Source organism: Opisthocomus hoazin, chromosome 16 (genome assembly GCF_030867145.1).
Source record: "Opisthocomus hoazin isolate bOpiHoa1 chromosome 16, bOpiHoa1.hap1, whole genome shotgun sequence".
Classification (NCBI taxonomy): Eukaryota; Metazoa; Chordata; class Aves; order Opisthocomiformes; family Opisthocomidae; genus Opisthocomus; species Opisthocomus hoazin.
In genome coordinates, this window is record NC_134429.1 from 12322169 (window position 1) to 12340711 (window position 18543).

Genomic DNA, 18543 nt, shown 5'->3' on the forward strand with positions numbered 1-18543 from the left:
TAGGAAGGAGACCGAACTAACCTTGCCAGCCAGGCTTGCATGTAGGCTTAATGCTAATTTTAACCAACACATCCTCAGCAGCTCTCTTCTTCCCACAGTCATACGCTGTTACTGTCAGTTTATACTGATGTTCTTTACCATAGTTCAGCTTTTCTGTGTTTTTTATATAACCTGACACACAGAGAAAAAAAACCAATCACCAGACATCAATATCTACTCATTTCTCAGGGTGACTGCCGCATTCAATTCATCCAGGTACCACCTATGCAGATACACCTGCAAACGAATTAGCCCTTCACTACACGACTTTTCAATGCCAGACATCAGGCCCAGATCCTTAAGAACTACATAAATCCGGAGATGACCACACACACAGAGAACAGCATGTATATACTTCTCAGGCTCCTAGTAGTATATTAGATTACTCAAAATGAAACTGTTCCTAGGTGGTAACTGATACATAAATTGTTTGGCATGTGCCAGGACTTTCTAACGTTTTTTAAATTTGCACACTCATGAAAATTATCCATTGGCAATGTGGATCCCCCAAAACTCAAACTAAAGCCCACTAAAAACTGTTTGGCTTTGCTTAGTCAGCTTGCTTGAACCCCTAGAAGCAGACTAGATTTCCAGTGTTCCACAGACAACCAGCAGAAAGGAAATGACCTAAACAAGTCACTACACTTCAAAACCAGTAACCATGATACTGTAATCTCCAGAGCCACGTATGAGCATCTCAAATGTGAAAAACACACACTTGGAATTTCTTTTTTGAAAGGTAATTTGCAAAAGCTATCCTAATACAGAATAGAAAACTATAGGAAAAAAAAAAGCCTACTAAGAGCTGGTTTACAACGTAATACAGCTACTGCATTTCCTTTATTTTGCAAAGCATTTTACAAGAAACAACACATGTGCAACACCCCATCTGCTCTTTACACGAGTCATAGCACATGGCATTGACACTGAAAGACATCTCACTTTTCATTATCAATTCGGTCTGCTGAAGTGAACACCTCCATTTAACTACGTTGTAGGAAAGTTAAAACAGGGCTGCTGTAGTTTTGTGCTGACAGACTGAAGTCCTAGAGTGGCAAATTATGGTAATCCCCAGCCCACCTTGCATCGTATTCTTACCATCTTTGTCAATAGCAAAAGGTACATCCGGAGTTACAATTTCGTAATTGCAAATCTGGCTGAACTGAGGTGAACAATCTGCATCCACCGCTTCCACTTTCAGGATGTTGTCATACCTCTTCCCTTCAATAACCGTTGCCTTGTAGGACTTCTCTTTGAACACCGGAGCATACTCATTAACATCATTCACCTGAATGTGTACTGTCGCTCTGGAAATAAAACAGCAAGGTCAGTCTCCTACATATTGCACAACTCCTGTCCATGCAAGGAGTCTGACAGAACAGCTCCCCCTTCTACAGATGAAGCTATCCTTCAGAACATAAGCTCCCTGAAAGAAGTGACCAATGACTAACAAAACTAACAATCTCTACTACCCTAACTAGGAAACCAGTGGATATCTTCCCAGTGTGTTGCTATATAATTCACTGTGGTTTTAGATTATTGCTTACTATTGCTGTTTATTTGCAAATCAAATCCAAACCCTTGTATTGCAACTATTAAATTGCCGCCATTTTACAGAAATACCACAAAACACAGCTGGGACAAAACAGGCTTTTACTTCTGTTAAAACAGTAAATCCTTCAAGTTCTTTCCTGCTGTCAAGAGTATTTGACATAAAAATCCAATTTTTACTTCATGTCAACAAGAATGACAGCTAAGACTGGCCTTGGACTAAGAGCTCAGTCAAGTGCATCCTATTAGCTTTCTTTTGCTAATAAAGTACTGAGCTGTGTATGTCAGTGAAAACTGGCCTATTTCTTGGATGCAGGAACGAGAGATCAGACAAATTAAATGGCAGAATCACAAAAGTGGAAGATACACTTTAACACATCATAGAGCTAGCTAGATAATCCTAAACAGATCGGATCTTGAATTCCGTCCTTTCATGCTTGTCATTGATCGCTGGTATATACACAATAGGAAAATAATGCAGTTTCTGTTAATGACCAAGGAGAAAAGGTGAATAACAAAAAGAATATGGAATATAAATTAATGAAGAATTCAATCACTACAGTCCTTCCATAAAAGCAAAAGTTTTTTAATGGTTGTGCTAAAAAAAAAAAAATTCTTTAAGGTTTTATTTTATCCTAACTGCTAAACAAATGCCACAAAAAATAGCATTCTGTACAAAACATAATTGATATTCCTGACTTTAAGAGTTAAACTCCAAAATGGTTAAAAGCCGCAAAAAGACGTAACACAGCAAGCCACGGGCCAGGGAAATTTCAACAGCGATTTGTAGGTGCAGGTCTTGGAAATTCAACCCATCATTCTGCTGCGGGAAAACAAGAGCTGCCGAGCACGCTGCTAGGTTTGTGCCAGTTCATTACACAGCCATGAATCTGGATAACCACAATTTTTACTAGACCTATCAGAACAAAGTTTCTATCTCAATTAACCAGCACAGGTAGAAAAATATAGGTAAGTTCTACAGTGCAGAGAAAGAACCATACACTATCAAACCAAACAAAGTATATAATTCCAGCCAACCCAATAAAATATTTGTTGCCATCTTTCTCTTTAAATTCTTTCTTCCAGAGTCAAATCGGATATCAGAAAGAGTTTAAGGTCATACCTATTTTCCACAACTGTAATCCTTAAGGGGACAACTTTCTACTGCCTATTTGAAGCACACAGCTATAGCGTAACAAGGTTGTATTTGTCACCAAGATGACTGCTGCCGGTCTATGCCTCATCTTCTTTATGCCCTTCTTTGCTTCACACCAACACTAATCTTCCACATGCTCTGCAGATGTCTACACCAGGGTGCTAAACAGTTATTCTCAAGTGGATTTTCTAGAGAGCATTTTACGTTGTGGTTTTTTCTTCAGATAAAGATTAGCTAAGGATTGCTTTGTTCCCATTCTTTAATCTAGGCAGAGATGAAACTTATGCTATTGATCTAGCTTTTTTTGCTGAGGCTGTCTGGAAACAACTGCAACATGTATTCCTTTCCATTTTGTCAAGTTTAATATAGATTGATTTTAGTATCAGTTAAGAAACTGAATTTTGAAACAATGTCCAGGCTTGGTGTCCCATGCAAACTCTTTATATCAACTCAAGCCGGATTTTAACTATATCAACAGTTTTCCTGCTTCTGTCCCCACACTATTTTCTAATGTAAATTCAGAGACATCAAGAAATAAAGCAGTATCATCTAGAATACAGCTAAGGAGATGTCAGAACAATTCATTTCCATTTTGCTGCTATTTATATTGCCTTTATATGAAAGTCTTCCAGTATTAACACTTGGTTTACATTTACTTTAAATATGTAGACCATAAATCACCAGGAGCAGGAGACCGCTTGAAACCAAACTTCCCCTCAGCCCACCACAGATTTACTTACTTGTGGGATTTTTTTGCATTGGCTCCATCTGGACCCTTTCCACAGTCGTAGGCCTGGATGGTGAAGGTGTAGTCCTTCTGCAGTTCGCAGTCCAGCTTTTCTTTCGAGCGGATTATTCCCTCACCAGTGGATTTATCCACTACCACTGCTTCAAAGGGAACGTTTTGCCCGTGAATTTTAAATCCACAAATCTCACCTACAGATTCAAAATAAGAGAGGTCAGAACTGGTCAAAATCACGACACGTTTTTAAAACAAACGACCAAATATTTTGCAGCCAAGGGTTCGTGAGGGTCTGTGGACAAAGCAAGAGCACTGTGCTTTAAAATGGGTGATTTCTGGGAACTTTAGTAAAAGAAGCATACGTCTGCCTTCCAAGCAACTTGTTTACTTTGCATCCACTCATGCAGGAATACAAAAGAGAAAAAGAGAAAAGTAGACAGGCATTTCACAGGAGTACTTGAGATAGCTCTAGGGTAAGAGTAGATCTTAGGAGAGCACACAGCCAAGGCCGCTGGTGATATCTTCTATGCCAAGCTACTGGGAATAGCTGGGCAGCTTGTTTATTTTGACCAGAGCAAAAGGTTAAAATGCACAGTTACAAGTCAAGGGATGAAAAAGCTTCAAGTACAGGTTCAGCACCATAATTACAGAAATTCCGTCAACTGATCAAAGAACAAAGTCTTCCTGTGCAATGTACCTGGCTAAAATTAGGGAATCAAAATAAACTACCGAATGAGAAAGGTAGAAATACCAACTTCTCAGGCATCCATTTCAACAGCTATCTACTAACACAGACCAGGCATGTTAGTCAAGGAAGCTCTCACATGGAACGATTTAGTAGGCTTTCCTTTCTACACAAACTCTTCATCCTCCCAAGCTTGCAAGAGAAGTCCCCAGTACCTCATTTTAAACCACATCTCAGCCTAAGATTACCCTACGAGCCCCCTCGCTGGCACAGCTCGGTCCGTCTGCCAGCACGCCCAGCTGTGCTAACAAAAGCCACTCCATAAACCGTTTGATCACCTACGCTGGGTTTTTACCTGTACAACTTCTTAGGTTTTGAAGGTGAGTTTCTTACACCAACATAAAATGCTGTTTTGTTACTACAGTTGCAGTGGTATCTCAGTACCAAGAATGCACTCCGACTGTAAACGCACTAGGGGTATTCAAGAAAAAGGTATTTGATTCCAACTTTAAACTGCTGGAGTATGTGTGGAAGGCAGTGTACTGCAGGGAAGGTGATACTATGCTTTGGCAGTTAAGTATTACTCTACAAAGCATATGAAAAAACTTCAGATGTCCCAAAGAAGTGAGCTATCAGTGAAAATATCAGAAAACGCTAATTTCCCCAAACCCAACTTCTTCGGTTTCCACACAATGTACCGTAATCCCAAATGGTTCAAATGGATGTCTGATTGACAGGTATTTCTAACCAAGGGTTTGGTTACATAACAGTTTTTAATCAATATATTTTAAAATAGAAAAAAAATATGGGAGAATAAATGGGACAAAAGAGCATGACAGGATCTTCTGTTTAAGTGCCGATTCCCCATTTCACAACCAAAGTTAGTAGGTTAATATTCATAAAAGGGATAGAAAGAACCCTTTATCACCTTCTTTGGTGACTGTCACCTCAAAACTCTCTAAAGGGAGAAAAGATAAACCCAAGTCAGTAACAGGAAAAGTTGAAAGGGAGCAAGTAAGGAAAAGGCAAAGATGCACACATTACACAGAAAAGCTTTGGAAAAACTGTATTTTAAAATTTCAGTGGTGTTTTGCTGTAACTGCTACAATTTTAGAGTTTTAGTTATGTTAAATATGATTTAACCTTTTAATTCCAGGTTGTCATTTGTAGAATTCTGAAGTGTTTAGTAAGTTTATCAAAATGCTTTTTTCTTTTTTTCTTGTCTTTTTAAATAATACCAACTTCTAAATAAAAGATATGTTCAAAATTCCATGTTGATGAAGAACTATCCAAAAAGCAGAATTTTCATCAGAATTTATTTGTACTATTCTAATTAAAGAGAACATATTAAATAATTTGAACAAGCTTTTCTCTATTATACCGAAATCACCATGTTCCTACAATTAAAAATCTTCCTCTTCCCCTTTTGAGTTCCAGAAAAAAAGAAAAATTTTTAAATAGTCATGGGATTTTTGTGTTTCTACATAGACTTTTATCTGTCTAGGTTGCACAATACCCAGGATTTGCAAAATTCAAATTCTGCATCAAACTCAACTTGATAGCATTGCCATAATTCCTGATCAAAAAATATACATATTAAATTGTGATCGTAATGAACCTAACACCTTCAATGTACGAAATGGGGGTTGGGGGAGCCCGTTCTATTTTCCTAGCAGCATATTGCTTGTCTAGGTCCAACAAGCAACCAACAGCTGCTGTCATTTTATGCTTCTGCTGAAATGCTGTAATGCTGGACAGAAGAGATCCAGGTACTCGGATATGCTCATGTACCAGCACTGCGGGCGCCCTAGCGTAGCCTGCCTTGAAAGCTCCAGAAAAGCAGAGGCTCCCACCGCATCCTGGATATTCCACGCTTATGAGCAGATCCCAGCTATAATGGAGTTTTACAATATTAGATGACTCTGATAGGCACCTGGAATGGTTTCACAGTTTTAATGAAAAGACACTTAACCCTGTTCTTCACTCCCCTGGAAATCATCATTTATTAAACCCCCAAACTACCACCTTTTATATATCACCCAACATATCCATTATTTTTTCCTGATTACCATCACCTTTGACCTGAACTCCAGTGCAAGAAAGCAGACCTGCACCCTTAAAATTACTTCTAGCAGATCCCCTGTTCATTCTCACACATGCCAGACAGCTTGCAGTAACACAGTTACTCAAGTCTCCATTCCACAGTGGCCTTAAAAAGGGACGAGGCACTACAGTTAGAGAAATATTTTTCCTAAAAAGGCAAATTTACAGTTTAATATTAAAGCAGAACTATAATTAAGGAAAAATACCTTCTAGTATATCATGATTTGTAGTCCTTCACTCTGAAACGAGCCAGTTTCTGAAACAGCTTTCATTAAGTTCTCCCCAAAACTCACTTCAGTTAATCCCTAGATTTATAATCAGCTCTTTATTTTAATGCACCAAGTATGCTCTCTCTTGTGGCACCCACATAATTTATTTCAGTCTATTCTTACCCAGGATATAAATATACTCCCAGACTTTCATGTGTTTTGGCAATAGGATCATTCAAGAAAATTTTACACTGCTTGAATTGGTGGCTGACACCCCTGATTAGCCAGAAGTGACATTCCAACTGCCAGCTCTCAAACCTTCCCCATCTCTCACTCCTGTACACCCACCTCCCTGCTCCCTCCCAGCAACTCTAACCTAGAGAGTCAAGCAGTGTGTGTGAAACATTAAGATTACTGGAAAAAAAAAAAATACATGGAAGGGAACATTAAAGCAGAAAGCCTGATACCAGAGAGTAGAGGGAGAAGTGTATTAATGCAGCAATTATCTATCCGGCTGTTTAAAAACCGCTCAGTTCTTTATCATCTGAAGTGACCCTTAACTCTGGCACCAACCCCAATTTGGCTGCTAGGAAATTCAGGCATTTTATTTTTGGCTCCTGACCATAAGACATAAATAAGCTCTCCGGTAAATACCCGTGGGGCTCCAGATGCTTTTCAAGGTGTACAGCTTCATTTCGAGGTGTACCATAGCTCAATCCCTGCCAGAAGCTTCTCAGAACAACCGACTCGACACTGATTCACACTAGTGAAATCAACAAAAAGCCCTTTTGTTACTACACAGACAAGGTTCTTGTGTCTGAAAACGTTACAATGCATAAAAACTGTGGCGTTACGTGTGACGCAAGTGCTCTAAATAAGCAAATGCAGAGCTCCCAACCTAACAGGCTTTTTAAGCTCCCTTCTTCAAAGTGTCTCTGCAATGAAAAGAAGCAAAATGGAGTAATTCTCTAAAGTAAAAATATTCAAAAAATTAAAGCTTCCCCTCCTTTCTCAAAAATATATTCCAGACTGTTAAAGAGCTGTTTCAAGACAAAGACAATTTACAGATTAATATTCCCACACACAGACGATACTCATTTTCATCTCAGTTATGAAATGCATATATTTATACAGTATAGGTAAGGTTCTTCTGTGATTATAGAATTCCTGGCAGTGAATTTTTTTCATTGCCATTAAGTAAGCTTAGTCCCATACCATGCTCCCTAAAATTTGATGCTGTCGTATGTGCTTAATTCTTTTTCTCCTTCCATTCTGAAGTTGAGACATGTTACTGAAATAAACATCTACCTCTCCTAATCTTACAAAAGAACGATGACCCATCTGTAAATTAGCTTATATCTGTATATTGGAAACTGTTCAGCTAAATAAGCTGTAAATCAGATAGAACTGTAATTACAGCTGAGTGAAACACTGTACAGTTGAAAAAACATCTTATTTTACAGATAACACAGGTTTGTGGAACTGATGTTAGCCAGAAAACATACAGTAATTCTGTATCCCAAAGGCACTCTGTATTTCTCCTTTCTAGTATAGCCCCATCGAATGACAGTGAGGATTTGCTAGAACTTTACGGTTTTCTTGATTTTTACTGTTCTGTCTCTTTCTGTACTGTTACAATATACTGATGTAAAACACTTTATATTATACAGTTATAAAAAAGGTTCTCCTATGAGATTTGAACTGGTCATACAGTATTTGACTAGACACTCGTCAAACCCCAGAGTCAGCTATCCCTCCACAATTCCATTCCACCGACGGAGGTGATGTGTATTCTCCCAGCTCTAACCAAGCACCAGTCTACAGGAGCATCACGGCAAGCCTTCCACCTCGCTACGTTTAGAATGTCTCCTAAACAGGTGTTTCTTGGTACCATACACAACCGCTCAAAAGCAAACCGATTTTAGACGTCACAGTTAGCCATAACGCCATTTCAGTTTGTGTTTGTATGCATGCTAGGTACAGGACAAAATGTCACTTCATGCATGCCTTAAATTTGATGCAAAAATGGCTGAAACACTATTGTAACAAAATTCCTCCTAGGTCTGCCAACCGGCTGTGCGACGTATTTGTTGTCCACTCACTGAATCGCTCCGTGGATGTGACAAGATCAAAATCCCATCTGTCTGATGTCGCAGTGTCACTCATCGTCTCCACACACGGTTTCTCTCTAACCAGCGCGGACTCACCCACCCAACACGGGAACCCCGCGCACCTCCAGGGAGAGGGGATTTTTGAAAGAATGAATCAAGATTCTGCAACATCGCTTTCAAAGCTCTATGCATATTCATGCTCTAAGGCAAAAAATTCCTAACCCCCACAAAAATACTTCTTGCATGCCAGATTAGTAAGGGGAAAATAAAGCACTGTGGCTGAGAAGCGGTTTTCTCTAGGGGTGGGGGAAGATGGATTAAAACCCTGTTGCAGACACATCAAAAAACCAAGGAAACATTTCTAGCAAGACCCTGCGTTACACTCTGATAACAAAACACATTCAGCGATGTGAAGGTATCCAGATACAATACCGGTCATTTCAAATGCAATAAAAATTCAGCTCCTTTTTGGATATTAAAGGAGAAATCCATACTGAGAGCTTCAGACATGGATGTGATTTTGGACATGCATTATTCTAATATAAAAAAGAAAATCTAGCTACCCTCTATTTTATTTTTTGCAGCAAAACCATTTTGGATCAAGTTCCAACATGCTTTGTAACGTAGAATAGTTTCAGTGAGGAAGGAGAATGGCCCCTGCCTTCTCACGCAGACCTGGTACAATCCTGGTACAAAAGGCTGATCCCACTGGGTCTACTACACATCAGGCAGTACAACAAGGCAACCTGGCATGACTATATTCAAACGCTGTATTCAAAGGTGTAACGTTTCACATGTAAAATCATGCAAATTACCCTAGAAATAAACTTCTGTATAACCCTACTTATTTTTGCACACCTGAATTTTAGGATCCTACCCACAGCATGGAGTGAGCAAGGCAATAAAATATTACTTGCCCCACACTTCAAGTACTACGCGGCATTTAAATAAACTTCAAGATGTTTCAACATGCTCAAAATTGAAATAAAGCAAAAAGCTCTACTTAAAATATTTTAAACCTGCAGACAGTTCAAAAGTTTCACAGCTCAGCTGGGGGGCACAGCTAATTAAAATATCCAACCTTTTGAAATATGAATAAATTTGATTTATAAGCAGGAATATACCAGTTAGGGCTGAAACAGCCATTTAATCCTGAAAATGCTTTGTTTTGCTGCGAAAACATGTCACTGATCTAATGGGCTTCTCACACTTAAACCCCCACATAGATGCTGCTGGACAACAACAACGCTATTCTCCGTCCTAGGACATGACTACAGCACCCCAACTCGGATTGATAATGCTGACTCAACACGCTGCCCACATTTGGTCTCCTCAAAGACAGATTCAAGAATTGTTCCATTTAATGGCAGAAAAATGCTTTTATAGATTCCCACAGCACAGTCGTTCAAAATTTACACAATTCAAATCCAACAGAGCCATATTCAGGAAAATTTATGTACAACATTAGTGTGCTATACCCAGAATTTAAGATAACTATTTTAAATCAATTGCTTTGCTGCTACTTATAATTGTTAGTTTTTTGAAAGTCAAAACATATAATGTTTGTACAAATGTTTAATAAAACCACCTTTCAGCTAGCAAAAATGCTTATTAAATGAAAGCATGTTTATACAGTTTAGACCAACACAATGGAAAAGCACTCTCATTTGAAGAGATGCTTTGACATTGGATTTTCCTCTGCCAATTTGACAATATATTTGGAGATATTCTGCTAGTACTTTCTTAAAGCTTCACGATATCCAGCACTCAAAAAAACTTTTCTATCCACCACGAGGTGTGAAACTGCCATTTTCAAAATCTGCTCAATGCTGTCAAACTACCAGCGCCTACATGTAAAGCACTTAAGAACTGCAAGAGATGATTCACATTCTCCTAATCACCAAGTATGCAAGTCAGTCTTCCCATAATCCTTTTTACTTCACACATTTTGTGTATCCCAACACGAGCTTCTTCACTGGGAAATTAAGTTTTTTTGTTCATAGACAGCACTTTTTTTTCCAGTTAAGATCACTTAAGAGCCTCTACCATGTGCATTCAATGCATGAGAAAGTCTGAATTTCAGAGGTTTACCATTATCTCTGAACTTCCTGAATTTGTAAAGCAGCCTGGGAGATAATTACAGCCGTATGATAATGGAAAAAAACCTGTTATTTTAAGTGCCACTTTAAGAAATTGTGACCAAATTGCCGAAATGCTGCGGCACAAAATGCAGTTAGCGTGCTGAACGTTTTGGATGGCTGTTAATTTAATCACTCTCTTCTTCCACCACTTCCTCCTTGAAGCCAGGCTAAGCACTGTTCCCAAAAATGGCTCATGTCACATCCTCTAGGCATTTCACTAGGATTCTTAACCCTAAAATTTTACTTAACCAAGTAAGCTTCTGCAAGTACCCAACTTAAGCTTGTGTTACCTACTACAACTAATTTAAATACCTGCAGATGCCCAGCGGTATTCTTCAAACACAGTTTTCTAATATTTTTGTCAAACCATAAATGTACTTTCCATAACACTGCAGCCGATTAATGAATGCAGTATCCTAAAACAGCGGAGTTTCAGAAAAAAACTACTGCCGAAGTTTGTAACAAAACTGTCATCTGTCACTCCTGTGTTGAAAGAGCAGAGTTAGCCTACATTTTGCAAATGGCTTGTGTATCATTCTCTACGTTTTTTGTTGGAGGAGAAAAAGCCTTTTATTCAGGCAGAAGGGACTGTCCGTTTTTTAGAATACCCCAAACTACTAAGCAAACTTATCACAGTAGGTCTAGATTTCTGCAGGAATTCTCAGTCCAAATACTGCACAGAAGTAATGCAGTCTTAGTTGTACTAATTACTGGTTTCAATCTATTAAGACACAAATCAAAAACTCTTAAGAAAACCAAAAACTCTCTTCAGAATTGTAAGAAAATAATTGTTTCAGAACTTCCAGACTGAATACTGTGAAATGTGGAATACAGAGGATTGAGAAAAAGGTTAGACACTATGCAAAATCAAACAAACACACACAACCCAAAAAATCTCAACAAAACAGAAAAATTAATATACACAGATGAAATTGAAAGAAGCATGGATTATCTGCAATACAGAGCACTCTCCGGTCTGGATATTTGGATACAGCTGTATATTTATGGCTGTAAATATGAAATAAAACTCTGGTCCATGCACAGACATTTCCTAGGGTTTAAAAGCTTCAAAAACGTATGCTGCCGTTAGGGTAAATGCACTAAGTAACACACAGCATTTGTCATCAAGAAAGTATCTCCACTTCTTCAAAAAGCAATGCAGATGAATTCTTTACCTGCAAAGCGCAGAGGTGCATCTTTGTCCAGGGCTATCAAAGGGGGGTCCAGGAGCACCGTGTTGTCGTTCTCTGTGACTATACCATGATAGGTTGTTTCAATCCATGGCTTGTGCTTGTTAACTGAAAGGAAAACAAAGCGCAAAGTCAAAATTTCTTTAAAAAATGCTTTATAATACCATTTTAAATATATTCCTCTCTCATTTTTCTAAACCTGAAACAGCATTTTACTAAATTGAAAAAATTGAGACAAAATCCTGGCTAAGTACGTTCAGAAGAGTTCAGTGTCCCTGTAGGCTTTCCAAAAGCAACTCAGAGAATCTCAATTAGTCTCTTAACTATGCTGGGATTTAAGATGCCCCTGAAGTGCAATTCAGAAACCTTCTAACAGAGATGGTGAGCCACTGCCATTGGTGCCAAGTGTGACACTGGAAAAACCTATATTCAGCACCAGATGAAAAGAGACCGGCCAACATGGAACGCAAGGGTTTGTTTCCGCTCTACTTCTCTCCAGCTTGGAAAACTTGGGATCCAGATGCTGGACTAGTCTTCTGAAGGTGAAGGCTTTTTCTGTTTTCAGCATTCTGTCTTGTAAGGGGTTTTTTATTATCATTAAGAGAACAGGTGGAAAAGAGATCAAACTTAACTAATTTCTACCCAAGGCCTAGGGACTCTTCTCGAGGGAACGAACGGGGAGTGACAGACATTTCTGTCCCAGCATAAGAATTAGAACCTTTGCTACCGGTTTTACCAGTCATTTATACAGCATCCCAGTTAAGGAAGGACTCCAGGATTTCTGCAGAAGCTGGGGAACTACGCAAAACACAAGAAAGAGGGAGAGCGGAGAAGCAATGGAAAAGTGCAAGAGACCGGCTTCGCAGTCCCGCCCCTCGGCTGCAGAGACGCAACCCAAGCGTCCCAGGCCCTGCTGCGTTTGGAGGACTTGTGCTTTGTGCTCTTTAACACAGATTTCAAACGCTACTGGAATAGGGGGCCAAAAGCTCAGTCCTTTTCTGTCATCCAGTAGAATGCCTTGAAATCTGCATAAAATACAGACTACTTTTTATATTTAGTAGTTGTTTTAAGAGACTGGGAAACTCCACTAAAAGATCGCCCATAAAAACATTCTTCAACTCCACACAGAAGAATCTGTAAACAGATCGCCTCAGCACGGTTAAGATGAGTGGTCTTCCTCCTCTGCTGCAAAGACACGCAGCATCTTTCCTTGTCAGCTTGCAAAATAGTTTTTTTTAGTACATCATGAAAGATGCAAGACAAAATCATATGTTATCTACTAGGTTACCATCTACTAGGAGACAACCCAATGTGAGAGAGCCTTGATTATTAAATATTTATCTTTATGTTATGCTCTCCAAAGATAAATATAGCTTCTAATCCACAGAACCAGTATATGTGGTGTAACCACTAATTCTTCTTGACAGGTGAATATACTGCTTCTCTTGGTCTAGCTCTCTTCATGCTGAGGTTCTACATACATCAGTTTCACCCAAATTGTTCCGGGCAATGTATATCTGCTATTTCAAAAAACCTCTTAGGCTACAGCATACCCTTGCTTCTTAAATTAATACTATTTCCCCAGATCCAGTTCTGGGAGGTTGTACATATCTAGCTTTTTAGAAGGTATGGAAAACATTCACCCAGAGGGCCCGAAAACTGCTCCTTGCCAGACAGGTATCAGCAAATGATGTACAGTCTAGTATAAGAAATAGTTTGCTAGAGGCTGTAACAAACACACCAAACAGCATTCAATAGGTGACACTGCCCAGATTTTGGTCTGCAGGAGATCAAGTACTTAGAACTGCTGAAATAAATGCCTGTGCAATCACAGCACAGTACATACTACAGCTAGAACACTACTACACGGCCGAGTCCTGCTATTTCACCTCTCTGAAGAATTATACAAGCAGACTGTCAAGAGAGGCAGAGCTGTGAGGCTAACCTAGACTTCTGAATCCCACCTCTCCAACAAACTAAAATGGATTCATGATGTCTGATATATGCTTATCCAGGGGAATTAAAAAAAAAGGTGATAAAAGGACACTTCAGCAAATTATGAAACCTAGAGGCAGAGAACTCATACAGGAAACCATAATACCCTCCCCAATACGCTTTCGTCTGCAATCTTTTACTGGTAGTAGCAACAAACTGCTAGATGGGATATAATATCTTCATACATAATAATGCAGCAAGAGAGAACTCACAGTAAACTATTTTAACGCAAACAGTGTTTAATTACCGCCGTGTGGTTTTACTCAACATGGCAACACTATCTTTATTGCCTCAATACACTCACATGGGCATGCTTTCAATATTCGGCATACCAAATCGCCAGCTAAATGTCAGCCACATTGTTCTGTTTACCCAGAGGAGCACAACGCTGCAGCACCCTCCAAGGAACCCGACGTTTTAAAACAAACTTCATGCCCAGAGGGACCAACACATCATTCCTCCCTCTGAGGGAAGGCGCCAGGAACCGCTGGAGTGCGAGTCTCAACTGAAAAATGTCTCTCAGTTCAGATCTGGTCTGAAGAACAGTGCTGCACTAATACAGCTACGGCTGTTAAGGGCACAGGGAGGACGCCGTTCTGTATTTTTCTGCCAGTGCATCAATCTCAACTGAAGGCAGCAGAGTCCTTTCATCCACTCATCTTGGTCTTTGCAAGGACCTAGTAGAAAATAACGGATGAGATCCCTGACAGAAAAATCTCCATCTCCATTCTAATGCTTCCGAATGTAGATCACAATTAATTTTTTTTTTAAGCATTGAGAAACCTTCTTCTAATTTAGCAACCTACAGTAAATCCCACCACTGTCGGGTAGGCAGTTCTATAAAAGCTTGAAGTACTGTAACCACATATGAACAGAATTATGAGCATGCTAAGCATCTGCAGAGTCTAGCGAACCTTCAAACAACCGGCCCAGTTAAAAGCAAAGTCATGTCCTTTTATTGTGCTGTAGACAATAAAATCATACAGCGTAAACCCCTTTGTGTTTAGAAAGGCTAAAACATCACCAGATTTTAAAACATAAAGATTAAATCCCTTTGTGTTTCTGAAGGCTAAACATCACTGGATTTTAAAACATCAAACTCCCTGCTGAACATCCGGGAAAGGCGCGTTCTCCGTATTTGCGATCTACTGACTCGAGCATAACGACACGCTGCAAGACATTCTCAAGCTGGCATTTGGAACTGGAGGCACAGCTTATGGGCGATACATCACTGCTTCGCTTGAACCAACCACAAAATCGAAGCAGGTATTATTCTGAGCCCAGTTGGCTTAAATATTATTAAATGCTGAACTGAAAACTACCCTTTTACCTTTTTTCCCCTCTTTTACTGTCACAAAACTCCTGAAATCTACAGAGAAAGTTGTTCAAAGCCAGACAGTTCATTTCAAACCAAAACAGTTGGCCTATTCCAAGCCTGACACTAACAAAGTGCCCTGAGCTGTTAATCTCTCACCATTTAACTGGGATAAACTACACTGGTTTCCTTGAAATACAATATTCACACTATTTGTAAGGGCCTCAACTGGAATCTGCTATAAATCCCAACCAGCATTTAATCTGTTCAAGCGGGGGAAGCCACCCTGGCACAACCCAGCAAGCCGACTTCTACTTCGTTTTCAGTGGCCAAAAAAATTTAAGAGGCAGCTAAGCGCACCTCTTTTTCCAGGTAGCAAATTGAACTGTAAAAGTCATGCTAGAGCCTTTACTGCTGCCAAGCAATGACTGACCACGCATCTGCAAAGCCACCTGTCTGACTCGGTTTATCTAAAGATAATTGCTGCTAAGCTATAGGGGGAAAGGAAATTGGTGCCTGATGTGATGTGTGCCTTGAACACCGGTTTTTGAAATACCATTTGCTCTAGTTAAATGTGCTCAGCTTCTCGTGAAGCCGAACAGACCAGCTTTTACTACTGCTGGCTGTTCTGCAGGAAAAGGAATGCGCCTCAAAGAAAGGATGCTTCCCCCAGAGCAATGCTGATGCTGCAGAACGCAATCCATCAGATCAACTAGTGGCAACCTTCTCCTGCCTTTTAAAAGAATTAATGCATGTAAATGAATATGTAGGCAGGGCAGCGGGGCTTAGGGCTAGTATGGAAACTTTAATCAAAAGCTATAATCTTAAGACAATCAGAATTAATTCAGTTCTATTATTTGAATGCAGCAATATTAAAATTAAATGTACTTATCACAGTCCTTTCTGAGGACTCTCATTATCTTCTTTACAAGTGGTCAGAAGTTCATTTGACTTCAATGGGATCTGACACCCACATAACTGAAGATTTAGACGCACCTCAACCAGAAAGGACTGTAGCTGGAAATATTTCTTCTCCTGGGTAACCACGTCTAATATATAGCGTTGTTCAGCCACGCTACACACCTTTAGAACTAGAGCAAGATGACTTACATCAAAACAAATTCGTAAGAATTAACTGGTAAAACACACTGAACGAACACAATAGCAGGTACTAGGGTTTGAACACTAGGTGTTCAGTCTAGTGACAGCAGATAAATGTAAAATCTTCATTTTTAAAATCCACCTTTCAGACTTCATGAAAAATCCAGATTACATAAAAAGAAAATTATATTGTCTGCCAATGCAGATGAACTGCACTCAATGAACTGACTAAGCAGTCTTTTACACCTGTCCTGAAGGTGTGACAAAAATTTTGATTACTGTACATCTTTTGTTCAGTTGTCTTCCTCTTGATGTAAGAGAATACCAGCATGCCTTTTAGGGAGACAATAAAAACTCTAAAGTATGTCTTACCTTGAATATCGGTAATTTAGTCCTGTTCTGATGAAATTTCAAGCAATATCATTAAAAGAACTAGTTTGTATAGTACATAGTCCCAGAGAAATATAGCTCAGCCAAGGAGTAAAGATCTACACAATAAAATATGCCTTCTCCACCCTGAAAGTAAAGTTTAGTAAGAAAGGGTGCAGCATGGCCTGATTAGAACGTGTGTTCTGTTCCTGCCCCAGACTCAACCTGCCTGCGATCCAGAGCTGTGCCTGTATTTTCCATTAGAAAAGGGTGAGGATTAACTTTGTATATAAACAACGTGAAATATATCAATGGAAAGGAAAAGATCTGTTATATTTATTTAATTGGGTCTTCTCACACCCAGAATTTTATTCACAAATCATCATCTCACAACCAGGTACAAAAAATGGGATAAAACTGAAGACAAGTTTTGCTGAAATGCAGAGTTTCTTGATAGCATGGAACTTTTCTTATCTATAGTACGGGTTTCCAAGACAAACGACAATTTCCATTACTGGGACACGAAAGCTGTAGGCAGTACCAAAATTTAGGGGGATGAATCTGCACTAGGAGAGGGATCAGGGAAGGGGACGGGCATCCACCAACATTAACCTCTGCGGTTCTGAGCTGCAGGAAAATCAGGTGGTTGAAATTCATCCCACCATGTCAGATCTGTGTCTCGGATTCTCTGCCACAGTTAAGGTGTGCTTCTAATTTGTGCTCTGGCAGCTCAACTGTCACACACTGGGAGCACACAGCAATGTTTATAGATTGCCAGGTGCCTACAGTTTGAGTCTGCACAAGTAACACTAATTCTCCAAACACCGTATTCAAACTAATGGCTGCAGGAATTCAACAGGTTTTATTGAATTATATTTTGCCTAGGGAAAAAAAATCTCTGGTTTATCACCAGTTACAGGCAGTTTCCCATTCTGCACTGAACCGGTTGCCTAAATCTCATTTTATTTGTACAAAGATACATGGAAGTTGTGCTATAAGCCTGACACTAAGGTACATGCAAACGAGTGAATAGAAACCAGCCGCAATTTTTATTATCCACAACTGCAGCAGAAGAAACGTTCAGAGCGCCAAAGACCTTAGACAGAGGATACACTGACCAAATTTCAATTTGGATAAAAGCCTGGCAGGGAAAACAGCAAAACAGAAATATCCCACCACAAAACAGTCTAAATAGGATTAAGGCAACAAAGCTTTAATTTCTGAAGTGAAATTTAAAATGTTTTAAACTAAACAGAACACTGAAATAGAAAACATAAGCCTCTAACTGTAAACACTCATTTAATAAATGTTCTCTTAAGTGTGGCTAATTATAGTGCAAGAGTGGAAATCACTTACTTTCTAACTGTTGTCATGTTTATAAACTTCACTCCTTGAAAGGGAATGTTATTTACAAATACAGCAAACATCATCTCCGTATAGTCGGCACTCCCAGCTCTACTTGTTGACTCCATTTAAAAACAGGGAAACCAACTGGGAGCAACAGCAGCAACTTGTTTTTAATCCGAATACAAAGCAAGTGAGATAAGACCTAATACTACAAACAAAGGACAGACAGACAGTTCTCCAAAGGTGCTGAGGTTTCTAATAATCCTTTCTAAAGGTTCCTAAGGAGGTTTAGTCCTCCTGCGAGTCAATCGAGTACAAATCAAATACATTAGAGGGCAAAACAAGATTTATTTAAGGCCAAGACTTCTGACTTACTAAACTCTCCCATGTTTTGAGGTATCGCTTCTCTTTGATAACGATGACAGTGCTAGAAGATGCATGCCCCTCAATACCATAAACAAAATTTCAGAGAGAATTCTCTGAATACAG

General features: G+C 39.3%; 1 protein-coding gene across 2 annotated transcripts in view; it reads right to left on the reverse strand.

Annotated features, from left to right (window-relative positions):
* The window catches only part of CLSTN1 (calsyntenin 1), a 39636-nt gene that overhangs the window by 17945 nt on the left and 3148 nt on the right, over positions 1–18543 (reverse strand). Inside the window, exons 2-6 of one of the 2 annotated variants that reach the window (XM_075437438.1) lie at positions 11913–12035; positions 5102–5131; positions 3487–3682; positions 1138–1346; positions 22–171 (exon numbers count right to left, since the gene is read on the reverse strand). In XM_075437438.1, coding sequence (XP_075293553.1) covers positions 22–171; positions 1138–1346; positions 3487–3682; positions 5102–5131; positions 11913–12035 — 708 coding nt within the window. The remainder of the gene's footprint in view (positions 1–21; positions 172–1137; positions 1347–3486; positions 3683–5101; positions 5132–11912; positions 12036–18543) is intronic. The other variant, XM_075437437.1, reaches the window with a different exon arrangement.